This window comes from Pseudochaenichthys georgianus, chromosome 14, assembly GCF_902827115.2.
Source record: "Pseudochaenichthys georgianus chromosome 14, fPseGeo1.2, whole genome shotgun sequence".
In the NCBI taxonomy this organism is placed as follows: Eukaryota; Metazoa; Chordata; class Actinopteri; order Perciformes; family Channichthyidae; genus Pseudochaenichthys; species Pseudochaenichthys georgianus.
This window is the reverse complement of record NC_047516.1, coordinates 2,885,310-2,900,643: the sequence shown is the minus strand read 5'-3', so window position 1 is coordinate 2,900,643 and position 15,334 is coordinate 2,885,310. Positions and strand designations below refer to the sequence as shown.

The window sequence follows — 15,334 nt, the reverse complement described above, 5'->3', positions numbered from 1 at the left end:
ACTCCCTGTGTTCCCTACGGAGGGAGTTTCTCTCCCAGCACTCCCCCCTGAAACGCCTCCATTGGACTCCTTTGTTTACTTTCCAAACATCACTTTGTAACACTCGCACTCCTATTGGCTAGCGCTCCAACACATTGTACGTGATAGGCTAAGGGGCGGGACATCTCTAAGCGGTCGACCAACACATCACAACATAGCCAGCCAGCTAGCCAATCAGAGCAGACTGGGCTCTGGTTTCAGACAAAACGTAAATTAAATGATGATGCAATACACATCCGCTTTTAGCCATGATAAAACAATGTTATCAGCTAAGCACTGATTCTTTGTGTTCACTGTAAAGTGGGCGGGGCCTCATCTATAGCTGCATTGCTACAAACCGTCCTGTACACACATGGAAGTATACGGATTCACATAGAGTTCAGCTACCAGACTTAATCAAGTGAAGTATAGGAGGATAATATCTGTCTCTATAGAAGTCTAGCAGTGTCTATATTCATCAGTGCAGCTGTAATGTTTCAGAATGTCTTTTAACCTGCTGGGGTTCATATCAGCGCGATGATGACTCGGCCTCATCGCGCTGGATGCGTAACATCCTCCACTTTTCTCCCACAATGCACTTTACATTTGATCTCCTGTAAGATCTAAAGCAGCGAGCAAGCAGCACGCTTTCCTCCACCTGTTCTGCACTCGGCTCAGAGGAGGCAGGGGGGGGGGGGGGGGGTGGAGATTCAAATAAAGACTCTGAGAAGTAAACAGAGGAGAGGAGAGGATGCTGGTTGGTGTCGCTAATGACGAGGGAAATGGAGGGTCATTTGGGAGCCATGGCTGGATGGAGAGAGAGGGTGTGAAGAGTGGAGAACACTTGAGTGGTGGGGAGATGCTTAGTGTGTGTGTGTGTGTGTGTGTGTGTGTGTGTGTGTGTGTGTGTGTTTTATCCTGCTATGCTCAAGTCACATGTGCATTGACGTGGTTATATTACACAAACGCGTCAAACGAGGTTATCCATGACATAAGTGTGTGTGTGAGTGTGTGTGTGAAGGGGGCGGCAGCCAAGTGATTAATGCGTCAGAGAGGCAGCTGTGGTCTGGGCACACTCTTTTGGAAATATCTTTCAGGGGGAGAAAGGGGGAGGAGGCGATCTACATCTCTTGCCAGGTAAACAAAAGTGAGATGATAGTCTTTACTGGGGTCGGAGGGGGAGAGGAAATCAGAGAAGAGGGGGAGGGAGGGTGAGGCACTGCAGCATCCTTCTGTCCTCCAACATATCAAGAGTCTGCTTTAAGCAAAGCTGTGTCTCCATCCCCGCTAACAATACAAAATCACAGGATCATCTCCACACATCAACCCCACCTTATTAACATTAGGCTATAAAGGAACTACAGCACGGTCACATGACTTCAGGTCACCATCGCTAAGCTAAAGGTGGCTAATGTTGGGCTATAAAGGAACTACAGCACGGTCACATGACTTCACGTCACCACCGCTAAGCTAAAGGAGGCTAATGTTGGGCTATAAAGGAACTACAGCACGGTCACATGACTTCACGTCACCACCGCTAAGCTAAAGGAGGCTAATGTTGGGCTATAAAGGAACTACAGCACGGTCACATGACTTCACGTCTCCACCGCTAAGCTAAAGGAGGCTAATGTTGGGCTATAAAGGAACTACAGCACGGTCACATGACTTCACGTCTCCACCGCTAAGCTAAAGGTGGCTAATGTTGGGCTATAAAGGAACTACAGCACGGTCACATGACTTCACGTCACCACCGCTAAGCTAAAGGTGGCTAATGTTGGGCTATAAAGGAACTACAGCACGGTCACATGACTTCACGTCACCACCGCTAAGCTAAAGGTGGCTAATGTTGGGCTATAAAGGAACTACAGCACGGTCACATGACTTCACGTCTCCACCGCTAAGCTAAAGGCGGCTAATGTTGGGCTATAAAGGAACTACAGCACGGTCACATGACTTCACGTCACCACCGCTAAGCTAAAGGTGGCTAATGTTGGGCTATAAAGGAACTACAGCACGGTCACATGACTTCACGTCACCACCGCTAAGCTAAAGGTGGCTAATGTTGGGCTATAAAGGAACTACAGCACGGTCACATGACTTCACGTCACCACCGCTAAGCTAAAGGTGGCTAATGTTGGGCTATAAAGGAACTACAGCACGGTCACATGACTTCACGTCTCCACCGCTAAGCTAAAGGCGGCTAATGTTGGGCTATAAAGGAACTACAGCACGGTCACATGACTTCACGTCTCCACCGCTAAGCTAAAGGCGGCTAATGTTGGGCTATAAAGGAACTACAGCACGGTCACATGACTTCACGTCACCACCGCTAAGCTAAAGGTGGCTAATGTTGGGCTATAAAGGAACTACAGCACGGTCACATGACTTCACGTCTCCACCGCTAAGCTAAAGGCGGCTAATGTTGGGCAATAAAGGAACTACAGCACGGTCACATGACTTCACGTCACCACCGCTAAGCTAAAGGTGGCTAATGTTGGGCTATAAAGGAACTACAGCACGGTCACATGACTTCACCTCACCACCGCTAAGCTAAAGGTGGCTAATGTTGGGCTATAAAGGAACTACAGCACGGTCACATGACTTCACGTCACCACCGCTAAGCTAAATGAGGCTAATGTTGGGCTATAAAGGAACTACAGCACGGTCACATGACTTCACCTCACCACCGCTAAGCTAAAGGAGGCTAATGTTGGGCTATAAAGGAACTAGAGCACGGTCACATGACTTCACGTCACCACCGCTAAGCTAAAGGCGGCTAATGTTGGGCTATAAAGGAACTACAGCACGGTCACATGACTTCACCTCACCACCGCTAAGCTAAAGGAGGCTAATGTTGGGCTATAAAGGAACTACAGCACGGTCACATGACTTCACGTCACCACCGCTAAGCTAAAGGTGGCTAATGTTGGGCTATAAAGGAACTACAGCACGGTCACATGACTTCACGTCACCACCGCTAAGCTAAAGGTGGCTAATGTTGGGCTATACAGGAACTACAGCACGGTCACATGACTTCACCTCACCACCGCTAAGCTAAAGGAGGCTAATGTTGGGCTATAAAGGAACTAGAGCACGGTCACATGACTTCACGTCACCACCGCTAAGCTAAAGGCGGCTAATGTTGGGCTATAAAGGAACTACAGCACGGTCACATGACTTCACCTCACCACCGCTAAGCTAAAGGCGGCTAATGTTGGGCTATAAAGGAACTAGAGCACGGTCACATGACTTTGCGTCACCACCGCTAAGCTAAAGGTCGCTAATGTTGGGCTATAAAGGAACTACAGCACGGTCACATGACTTCACGTCACCACCGCTAAGCTAAAGGCGGCTAATGTTGGGCTATAAAGGAACTACATCACGGTCACATGACTTCACGTCACCACCGCTAAGCTAAAGGCGGCTAATGTTGAGCTATAAAGGAACTACAGCACGGTCACATGACTTCACGTCACCACCGCTAAGCTAAAGGCGGCTAATGTTGGGCTATAAAGGAACTACAGCACGGTCACATGACTTCACGTCACCACCGCTAAGCTAAAGGCGGCTAATGTTGGGCGTGATGACATTTAGTCGTCTCATTCAGACACTTGTTAGCAGCCTCTGTTTTTAAACTCACCAGTGGGGGGATTTACTGACGTGTTTAACATCAAAGAACAATAGAGATGGATGCTGTGTATTGTGGGAGAGTCAGCTCTCTAACAGGAAGTCGTGCAGGTGGAAACATGGAGAAGATATTATTCTGCAGGGTTGCAAATGTGCAGCTAGTGGTGTCGATATTCTGTCGTGTCAGCAAGCTGCGGAAATGTCAGCATCATCGTCTCCTGACACACAGCACGGGGGCGGGACGAGTGAAAAACTACTGACGACGGAGAAGTGTGAGAATGCAGAGCCAATAAATGTATGTGTTTGTATTTTCTTGATTAAAAAAGTTCACAAAATAGCTTTTTTTTGTGCCTATAAACTCATTATTTTCCGGGTACAGTCTCATTGCCATCACAGGTTAGAATCCATTATGGTAATTTGTTGAGGTGCAGGAAAAATACTAAACCATTGTAATCGATTAAACATCTATTTGGTTATCGTTACAAAGATGCATGCAAAACGATCCCCTTTGATAATTAAGTCCTTATTTCCTTAAATAGCAACTGAAAAAAAGTGATTTTTTTTTGTTGTACTTTATACTAATTAATTTCCTTTTTTTTAATAAATAATTGAACCAAATTGCTTTTTAGAATGTTAATTGATTCTTGTTTTAAGATTAGTGTCCTTTCTATCAGCTAAAACCCGCCATTGTAACCTTTAGAGGTGCAGAAACAATAATAAACCTTTGTAAGTGATTAAACAGGTTTGTGAAATGATCAGTGTATATTTAGTTGATTAAGTCCCTATTTTTCTTTAATAAAATCTATATTCAAAGTAGATTTTTTAAAAGTGCTTTCTACAATTGACTTCCTCTGGATTTAAACAACAAATAAAACAGGTTGTTTATAATTTATTTCACAAAATCAATTTACAGACAGAAATGACTTTATTAGAAGTTTCACTTTGTTCTAATGCTGCTCTCTGATTGGCTGTGGGGCTAACCGACTCATTTAAATCCGGGTCGTTTATTATTTTACAATTATGAAATTAGGACAAATCATTAAATCATTATACAATGACTGTGCGTTGTTGAGAAATTACATATTAGGTTGGCTAATCAAAGTATGAATATTTAATATTACCCCATACTGTAAATATCCGGCTGAGGTTGATTAACCAAAACTGTTATTAAAAACTTCCAGACCCTGATTTAATTCAAGCACAATTAATCATAGTACTTTTTTAACTTGACGCACACATTTAGCCTGAGATAACCTTAAGGAAAATACGTGCACCTTCTATTAATCAATTATGATGAAGAAGGGAAGAGGAAGAGGAAGAGATAAAGGAAGTGGAACATATTGTAGTACAATGTGTTGAAATGTTAAATAAGATCTTATCTCTTCAACTTTTTGTTGCAAATTATTTCACTACTTCTTTGACTTGTTTATTTTATCATTGTAATTTTTTTTTTTATTCTAAAATGGAGCAAATGTCAAGCACCTAATTCCCCAAGGATAAATAAAATATTCAAATTCTGTATCTGATTAAATAAAAAAACGGATTCTCGCAAAACTTTTGATATTTCATTTCATATATTTTTTTATCTTCTGATTGCAAATGTCTTCAATAACTTGATTGTATCTTTCTTATATTAAGACACATCAAATCATTGAATTTTTTTGTTGTATTGCACATTGTTACTGATTCTGAAATATTTTTACTAATTCATTTTCATTCATTTCATTTCAATCTTTATTTCGAACAGATTCAAAAAATAGCAAATGTGAAAAACAGAACACTGAATTGTTAAAATACAGTATTTATCCACATGCATGATACAAAAGAAGTCCGTGTCCGAAAGGGAGTAGGAAGAAGCAAATGCTTATTAATTCCCACCCCTTACTTCAGGCGTTCTCAAAGTGTTGATGAGTGAGGGCCAATGTAGGTTCCCAATATTGGATTGAGGGCCGCCCAAGAAAAAACGGAACACAAAATAATTCCAAAACAAATCCTTTCTTTATTGTACTAACCAATTACCGCAACTCGCGAGATGCCTAGTTGCCATGCAACCAGTAGTCTAGCAAACTTTCCACAAGCTGTCATTCATAATTTAGGAATGACAACCCAGGGGGCGCAGTTTTACCATTCTTAAATTCCATTCTAATTCTTACTAGATACGACCATGGAGGATTAAAATATAACGCATGCATTTCAGCGTGTCACGTTAACTATCGCGGGCCGCCAGAAACATTTCCGAGGGCCGCCATTGGCCCGCGGGCCGCACTTTGAGAACCCCTGCCTTACTTGATCAATGATTGTCCTTTAAATCATTATGCAAGTTATTCCTACTTACATTTACATTTATTCATACATATAAAATAATTTCTCATCTTCAATCACCTTTCTTCATTCTCATAGTTTTCCCAAAACGTGTTTCTGTTCATCCTTTTAAACTGAATTATGCTCGTGCTTTGTTTTAACTCCAAGCCATTCCATAAAGTCACCCCACAGATTGTTAAACTCATACTTCTCAGAGTTGATTCAAATGTAGATTTCCTCTCAAATTATACCCCCCCTCTCCGTCTACGAACAATGTTTTTTATTTCCTCGGAAGTAGATTATGTCTGGCTCTGTACATGATTTGTGCCGTTTTAAAATTAACCAGATCAATGAACTTCAATATGTGTGACTTCAAAAATAATACATTAGTGTGTTCAAGATATCCAACATAACTCTTATAGCCCTTTTTTGTAATGTGCATAACGGCTGTAGGTCGGTTTTGTACGTGTTTCCCCAAATCTCCACACAGTAAATCAGATATTAGTGTGTTATATTTAATTTTTAATTTTCAATTTCATTCTTAAAAATACCACAAACCTGATTTCCCTCTGGGATAAATGTGAAGTATTCTGATTAGGGATGCTTCGATCGACAATGTTGGGGCCGATTGCCGGAATCAGTATCGGCCGATCCGATCGAGTGGGCGGGGCCTATGGGGATCTTCCATTTAAAGTGATGTTTGAAAATCAGTTAATGCTCATTCACTCTCACTCTCTCTCTCTCTCTCTCTCTCTCTCTCTCTCTCTCTCTCTCTCTCTCTCTCTCTCTCTCTCTCTCTCTCTCTCTCTCTCTCTCTCTCTCTCTCTCTCTCTCTCTCTCTCTCTATCTCTCTCTCCTCTCTGAAGGATTTCTGCTTCACACACGTAGCATACCGATATTTTATTGTCATTTTCAGACACCTTAAAATACTGCCAGACCGGTGAAGCCATTTTGGCGAGCTTGTTTTGAGCACGGACTGTATTTTACGTCATGTGATCGGCTCTCCCGATCGGCCTTTCCAGAGAGCACCGATCGATCAGCAGAGAGTGAATATCGGCCGATATCGATCGGAGCATCCTTAATTCTGATTACATTAAAAAAACACAATGCTTTTTTAAATCCCTCTTCATGCATCTGTTGCCGACAGAGGGCTTGAATCAGATGTATGCTGCTGCTCTGGCACAACAACTTCCTTCGGGATAGATAAATCTTATCTTACCTTTGTCTTATGTAAAATCCATGGTGTCGTTCCCTCAGAGGACACCAGGAGTCAGAGGAAGGTCTCTGTAACGAGCCGCTCTAAACAGCTGATGTATTGACAGCTGTACGTTGTAATGAATTGGACGGGGACTATTGACATTGCAATATCAGAGGGACGTCCTGCGGTCGGCAGGCTGTCCTCCTTTAGAGGAACCAACGACCTTGCTGAATTCATATTCTGCTGATAGAGCTTCACTAGCTTGCGAAATTGAACCTGTGTTATAAAAGAAAAGCATACAGGGTAACAAGCAAACAGTGTATGCGTGAGATTGATTTAGCCATTAATCTGAGGTGTGTGTGTGTGTGTGTGTGTGTGTGTGTGTGTGTGTGTGTGTGTGTGTGTGTGTGTGTGTGTGTGTGTGTGTTTAAAGAGCCTCTGTGCACACATGGATAAGACTCCTTGTCTGGGCTGGCTCCCTCACCCTGCCTCCCTCCTCCAGAGTCTCCTCTTCTATTGATCGGGATACACCGCAAACAGCGAGACTCCCACACAGGGGGGGGGGGTGTCAGGTCAACTGAAGAAGCACTGCGGCCTCTGACTACAAGAAATATGTCGATTGCTCTCTGTTTTTTTACAGATAGGATCCACTTTTAAAGCTGGTTTACTGTAGTGAAGTAAAGGAAAAAACACATGCAAGATGTTGGAGCAAAAGTAGGGTGGTCAATGGGTGTTGCCGCGGTGCAACGGCCATTTCCCTTTAGGAGAAACGCACTGCAGATCAATTAACGATGCAAATACAGAAACACAAATGTGCCAAAACACATGAAGATGTTTCTGAAGATGCAGCACGTTTCTCCGAATGGAAATGTTGAGGGCTGTTGTCTGTTCGCACCTGCCGGCCACTGTACAAACGAGACCATATGTTCTATTTTTAGAACTGGTTTCCTCCAGTAAAGTAATGGAAAACCAGCATTGCTAATGTCATGCATGTGTTAGGGGGGTTTGGGAAAAAGTTGTACATTCACTGGAGAAAACCAGTTTTTAAAATGGACCATATCTGAAAAAAGCGGAGAGAAATTAGCCCTAAAACATCTAAATGACTCCCTCGTAAGTCAATGGTTTTCTGAATATGTTTTGGTTGTTAGCCTGAAATAAGGTCTAGGGTTAACAAAAGCTGAAGAGATTTTGTTCTACGACATAAATTACGTCAGTAAATACCCCACTTGTGAATTTAGTGTCTAAATGAGACGACTAAACGTCATCACGGCCAACATTAGCCTCCTTTAGCTCAGCGGTGGTGACGTGAAGTCATGTGACCGTGCTGTAGTTCCTTTATAGCCCAACATTAGCCGCCTTTAGCTTAGCGGTGGTGACGTGAAGTCATGTGACCGTGCTGTAGTTCCTTTATAGCCCAACATTAGCCACATTTAGCTTAGCGGTGGTGACGTGAAGTCATGTGACCGTGCTGTAGTTCCTTTATAGCCCAACATTAGCCACATTTAGCTTAGCGGTGGTGACGTGAAGTCATGTGACCGTGCTGTAGTTCCTTTATAGCCCAACATTAGCCACCTTTAGCTTAGCAGTGTCGACGTGAAGTCATGTGACCGTGCTGTAGTTGCTTTATAGCCCAACATTAGCCTCCTTTAGCTTAGCGGTGGTGACGTGAAGTCATGTGACCGTGCTGTAGTTCCTTTATAGCCCAACATTAGCCTCCTTTAGCTTAGCGGTGGTGACGTAAAGTCATGTGACCGTGCTGTAGTTCCTTTATAGCCCAACATTAGCCTCCTTTAGCTTAGCGGTGGTGACGTGAAGTCATGTGACCGTGTGGTAGTTCCTTTATAGCTTAAAGTTTCTAACTTCCAGGTCGGACTACATAAATACACCCTCCCTGCACCACTCTATTGGCTCTTCTGCTCCTGGGTGTTAGCAGCAGCAGAGGTATTTGACCGGGAACATAAATGTCCAATCTGCCCCCGAGGGGAGGATGTCTTGCTGCTCAATTCTAATTCATGTACATATAAATAACTGTCGGTGGCACTGCTAATTGGATTAAAAGGCTCAGTAGAGGAGAGACGGAGGAGAGGGGGAGTGAAGGCAGCATGACGTGATTTACAGCATACAATTATTGTGCTGTAACCAAAGCTAAGGGAGCACAATCTGACCAGAGGAATACTATTTATTTTGTTTTTAATTCAAGTTTTAGTCGTAGTACATTCTCAAAATGCAGCCACATCTTCTATTTGACTCAACTGCAAACAGGCATGAGAGAATGCCTGTTTTTTTAATGATATTTTAGTGACTCCTTTTACTGTGTACCTACTCTCTGGTTCATTTCAGTTACTACTATTTCACATTTTCTTCCTTTGATAATTGTTAAGCTGCTGTAAATTATTCTCTTATGTCAGTAAAAAAAAACTACTTTTTTGATTTTCTGAAGCTTCAGTGTTTCCTAACAAGGCGGTTGCTAACAAGTGTCATCATGGCCAACATTAGCCACCTTTAGCTTAGCGGTGGTGATGTGAAGTCATGTGACCGTGCTGTAGTTCCTTTGTAGCCCAACATTAGCCACCTTTAGCTTAGCGGTGGTGACGTGAAGTCATGTGACCGTGCTGTAGTTCCTTTATAGCTCAACTATGTATTACTGTGCAAATTGCATTAACACGTATAATGTGGAGATATCCTGCTTTCCAAAAGTGTAAGTGTTTCAGGAATGTCTCTTATTGGCTTTTTTGTCAAGGGAGCCCTTTGCGATGCTAACTTCAGGATCAGCCTTCAAAAATAAATAATCTCTGTTGGCAAGCGACTGAAGACGTCCAGTCAGCACAATGGAAACAACATGAGATTTGGAGGAAATGGACTGTGGAGAATACAAGATAGGCAGATCGAAGTCGAAATATGACTGAAGAAGATTGAGGATTGATTGTCAGCACAAGATGCTAGGATGTAATGATTTGAAATGAGACAGAAACTAATGAGAGTATGTGGCGAGGAGAAGGAAAGGAAGTGTGAGGACGTCTTACCTGGTTCCTGAGCAGCACCTGTGTTGGAGGAGAAGGAGGGGAGAAAACAGAAACGGAGGTTAGCATTCAAAGCCCCAATTAAATCAAAATGCAGGTGCATGCATGTAAAGCACAGGAGAAGTCAGGTCAGGGGAACATACACTCATTCATGCTGATCCCACTCTGCACAAAGAAAGGATTTCAAAGACCAACAAACAGACAGTTGTTGAAGTGTAAGGTTTTAACTCCAATCATGTTGCTACCAATGAGCTTTGAGCAACACATTTCAAATGCCAACATGTTATGGATTGCAAGTCGTGAGCAGACGATTAGCTTCTGTTTACATCTTTCATCTGTATCTGACTATCGTTCCCTGTCACACGTCTACTGACTCATCTTCGGGAATACTTTTCAGAAAACACACACCAAGACTCTTTACTGCAGCTCACAATAACGACTCCATCACCACTGCCTTTAATGCAGTGCTGGAATGACACGGGGGGGAAGTCAGCTCCATAAAAGTATGAGAAACGACATTGGCACAGCGTGAGGGCGCCACACTAACCCAGCAGGAGGTCACTTCTGCTAAACAACACATAACCCAGTTATGATCGTTGCGCTATGCTAAGCTACGAGGCGGCAGTTATATATATTCAGGAGAGAAACTCGACTGCAGTATCAATTCTTACGTTGACAGCAAAACACACACTTTTAAATAAACTGGAACATGTGTATGAAATCTAACATTTCATATTTTGTACGCATGCTTCTTGGTTGATATTAAGCTGTCTTCGGCTCTTTTCTGCTGTATCCGATGCACATGTCCCCTCTGTGGGAAGAACAACGTTATTCTGATCCTGCTTTTCTGTGATGTCCTCGTCAACAAACAATGTTTTCATTTAATACCATTAGGCTTGGGTTGCTGCCACAGACTATAAGCATTGTTGGTTTGGTCTTTTCATTGGATGTGTAGAAAATAAATACACATGTCATAGTACCAGCCTTATCCTTGAACAACATCACTTGAGACATGTTTGCAGAAGATTTGACGTTACTGCAAAAATATATCAATAATAATAACTTAGAAGAAAATGTAAGTTGTTAATTGAGTGACCACCCACATATTTCCATACCAATTACAAGGAAAGGAAACCCAATGTGACGTAAAGGAAATACTTGACCATGCTTCCCTGGGATCAGTTGTTATGCTATGCTAAGCTAACAGACCGTGGTTTCATATTTAGGCGACAGACATGAGTCGTTTCAATCCTATCCAACCCCAAAAATTACAAAAAATAAACCCATACATTTTTTTTGATCACCATAACTAGGTACAATTCTTAAAATACAAAACAGGAAGTGCAAAAAAATATGTGCAAAAGGTTTGACGCAACCTTTAGCTAACGTATATGATACAAATCATAATAACATGCGAACAGGAAGTGCGACACATGTTTGCAGAAGATTTGACGATACTGCAAAATATATAAATAATAATAACTTGTAAGTAGTTAATTCAGTGACCACCAGCATATTTCCATACCAATGATAAGGAGAGGAAAACCTAATTCCCAATGTCATCTATACTTCACCATGCTTCCCTTGGATCAGTTGTTATGCTATGCTAAGCTAACAGACGGCGGTTTCATATTTAGGCGACAGACATGAGTCGTTTCAATTCTATCCAACCCCAGAAGATGACAGCAAAACACACAATTAAAACAGGCTCAGCTGGGAGATGTAAATGAATTCCAGCGTCGCCTGGAAAGAGCTGTTTGGCCCTCAGAATACAGTCTGGCATACACTCAGACCCCCGTCGATGAAGAACGTCTTTTCAGCCAAGTAAGCATCAGGATTCCAGCTACGAGGCGGATTCTGATTAGAAAACCGGTTTCCTCTTCAACTCTTGCCAAATCTCAATCATGGTGATATTCTAATTACCATTATCCTGAAGACAGAGGGGCAGAGATTGAGTGGGTGTGTGTGAGGGAGGGAGAGAGGAGTAAAAAGGGAGGCAGTGTTTAGCACGTAATCCGGGGAAATCGGAGGAAAGTGCAGCGTGAAGACGAAGTTAAACGAAGAGTGCCATCGCAGCTCTTTTACCTCGTACACAGAAGTGTGTGTGATAGAGATGTTGAATCGTTGCCCAGGATTAAATACCTCAGTGCTCTCCAAACCGAATAGGTCGTATATGATGTTGGAAATATACATGTCCTTAAATTACAAGCTTCCGCATTCATTTTCAAACTATTTAATGGCCGTGGAAAATGTATGTGGAGCACTTTGAACTATAGGCTGGTTGAAAGTGGAGGAGACAAAAAACCTGACACCTGGGGAATTGGCTTTGATGCTAGGACATGCTAAATGCTACCCATTAGCAGTGTTACTAACTGTGGAAACAACTCTCTCGCTTGGTACCGATGTTGCTGGGACGGAGAGATATGCTTTGGCCATGTGGGTCAAACTGTGCGTCGTCTCTCCACCACTTCAACGACAATACAGCTGTTGCCAAGAAGGTGAGGCTTACTGACAACAATTACCTACAATTCAGTGTAACACCTCTTCTGCTCAATTTCACCCCAAACCCAGATCTAGCTTCGGTGTATATATAGGGACACAGCAAATAACAGCCTCTAAACTCCCCTTCCTAAAGCTATAACGTGGAGAGCTCCTAAAGAGAGCCGAGTAAGTCATGAAGTCTCCCAGCATAGCATCAGTTGTCTCCTGCTTAAGCATTCAGGTGCAGCAGCGTAACAAAGTGCTTCAGAGCCACACATTCAACCCGGACCACCCTCAGGTTCAGCTTCATGCAGTCTGATGGGCTGAAGGGAGGGGGCTTTGCTTTGGGGAGATTACACAGCAATAGATACATGGAGCAGCTCTCCCCATGTTAAGTAAATGGAGAGCGGGGCGAAGAATAACTGTACGGTCGCTTTGCCTTATGGGTCTTGTGGGAAGCTTTTCGCTATTCCACCCCGACCTACAACCTCCAGAGGTGAGGTTAAATGACAAGGACTGCAGAGATGCATTAAGCATGAGTGGTTTGGACAGAGAGCCAGACGTTGGGCCACTCCTGAGATGATAGGAACATTAACCAGGGTTTCACCAGGGCCTGAGCTGCATTTAATGAAGGCCTCGGCACCTCCCGATGTCTCCGTTTGACTCTCAGCCAGAGCGCTAAGCAGCCCATGGAAAACATAGCACTGCTTTTTCTGGCTCCGCTCGTCCGATGTTCTGCCTCTTCCTGTTTGTCAGTATTCAGTTTCTAGCCTGACATCTTGTTATAGAGTCTTTGATGTCAGCAGTATATGTAAGATTTTTTGTCAAGACAAAAACAGCAGCGTAATATTCCATTCTACTCAACACAGCAGGTCGTACATGGCAACATTGCTAAAAAAAAAATTGCTTTGGGGCGGTGGTGGCGAAGTCGATTGGGACTTGGCTTGGCAACTGGAAGGTCACCAGTTCAAGTCCCGGCAAGACCAAGTGCTACCGAGGTGTCCCTGAGCAAGGCACCGTTCCCCACACTGCTCCCCGGGCGCCGTTCAAAATGGCAGCCCACTGCTCCTAACACTAGGATGGGTCAAATGCAGAGAAACAATTTCCCCACGGGGATTAATAAAGTATATCAAATAAAAAAAAATAAAAAAGAGAAATCACAAGCATTAGACACCGTGAAGAAACCTAGACGTTAAAACACCTGTCGGAGCTGGAGGTTGTAAACATACGGATGAGGATTAGAGTCACATGTGAAACATTTTTGAAGATCTGACCAAACGTTTTTTTTTCTGAGATTAAAGTCAGAATTCAGAGAAAAAAATTAAAATATAGTTTTTCAGAAAATATCAGAAATTGAGAAAAAAGTCGTAATTCTGACTTTCTCACAACAAATATGGAAAATCTAGAAAACAGATTCAACCACTTATAACCTGCCATACTGTAACGGCCCGTCCACACGGCGGCGTGCGTTGAAGCTTACCGGCGGGCGTGTCTGAAACTCCACCAACAACCAATCACATGCATCTCCCGCCCCTGACACACAAGCAGCGGTTTGATTGGCTAGAGCTTGTACTGGCATACGATTCGATTGGCTGACGCTTCCGCCGAGGCGTCAAAAGTTGAACATTGCTCCGCGTCGCTTCCCACAATGCAGTTCGGCGAAAAGTGACGTCACCCCATTCAAAGTGAAGTTTAAGGCATCGAGACACATTCACACCATTTCCTCGTCTTGTGAAGCTCAAATAAATATACAGCTGAGAAAAGGACCCACCCTTGTAAGCATTATTAATAAAGTGAGGTCGGTTGATTTTTTACTTATGTATTTGGTTTAAAACACACATCAGCCCTTCTTCGCCTGGACTCTCTCCTCTTTCTTCTTGCAACACAGTGACGACAGTGACTCCCTCGAATGCAACACGGCTCCTGCTTAATGGCGTGGAACACATTCAATGTCTATCAAAGAGGAACGTGGCTGGGATGGATGCACATGCTGACAACCGCCCTCACACACACACACACACACACAGACACGCACGCACACACACTCACACAGACACGCACGCACACGCACACACACACACAGACACGCACGCACACGCACACACGCACACGCACACACACACACACACACACACACACACACACACACACACACACACACACACACACACACACACACACACACACACACACTGAGAGAGAAGCCCTGCAGTCAGTTTAAGTATAGCGAGCCATAATGTGTTGATTGGATCTGTGATCAGCTGCCTAAGGGGCATGAAATTGGACATGATGAGTGTGGCACATTAAAAACTAATTATCAATAGCACAGATCCTATTGTCTTTCTCTTAAAGCAGTCACAGCAGTAAATCAAGTGTGGAGAATGGAACTATGTGCTCTATCACAGTGAGCTCTGGGGTTACAACCAACCGTACCTGGATGCTGGTTGCTTCAAAGCGCCGTGATAAAATAGGAATCTATTATTTACTGCCTGTAACACTCGATTATTGCATTACAGGCGAGTGGAAAGACGCCAACATGTGGCAGGGAATCAAGCTGCTTCCCCGGTGACGCTTCACTGTTTAAAAAGGAAGACGAGGAACACGTTGTCTTATTTGTTTCTTTAAATGAACCCGACTTTCCACCCGTACATGACTGCATGTTAGTTAGGCAAGGCAAGTTTATTTATAT

At 43.3% G+C, this 15,334-nt stretch overlaps 1 protein-coding gene across 1 annotated transcript in view; it reads right to left on the bottom strand.

Annotated features, from left to right (window-relative positions):
• LOC117458568 (cell adhesion molecule 1-like) overlaps positions 1-15,334 on the bottom strand; it is a 539,809-nt gene that overhangs the window by 148,781 nt on the left and 375,694 nt on the right. Inside the window, exon 2 of the mRNA XM_034099144.1 lies at positions 10,168-10,185. Coding sequence (XP_033955035.1) covers positions 10,168-10,185 — 18 coding nt within the window. The remainder of the gene's footprint in view (positions 1-10,167; positions 10,186-15,334) is intronic.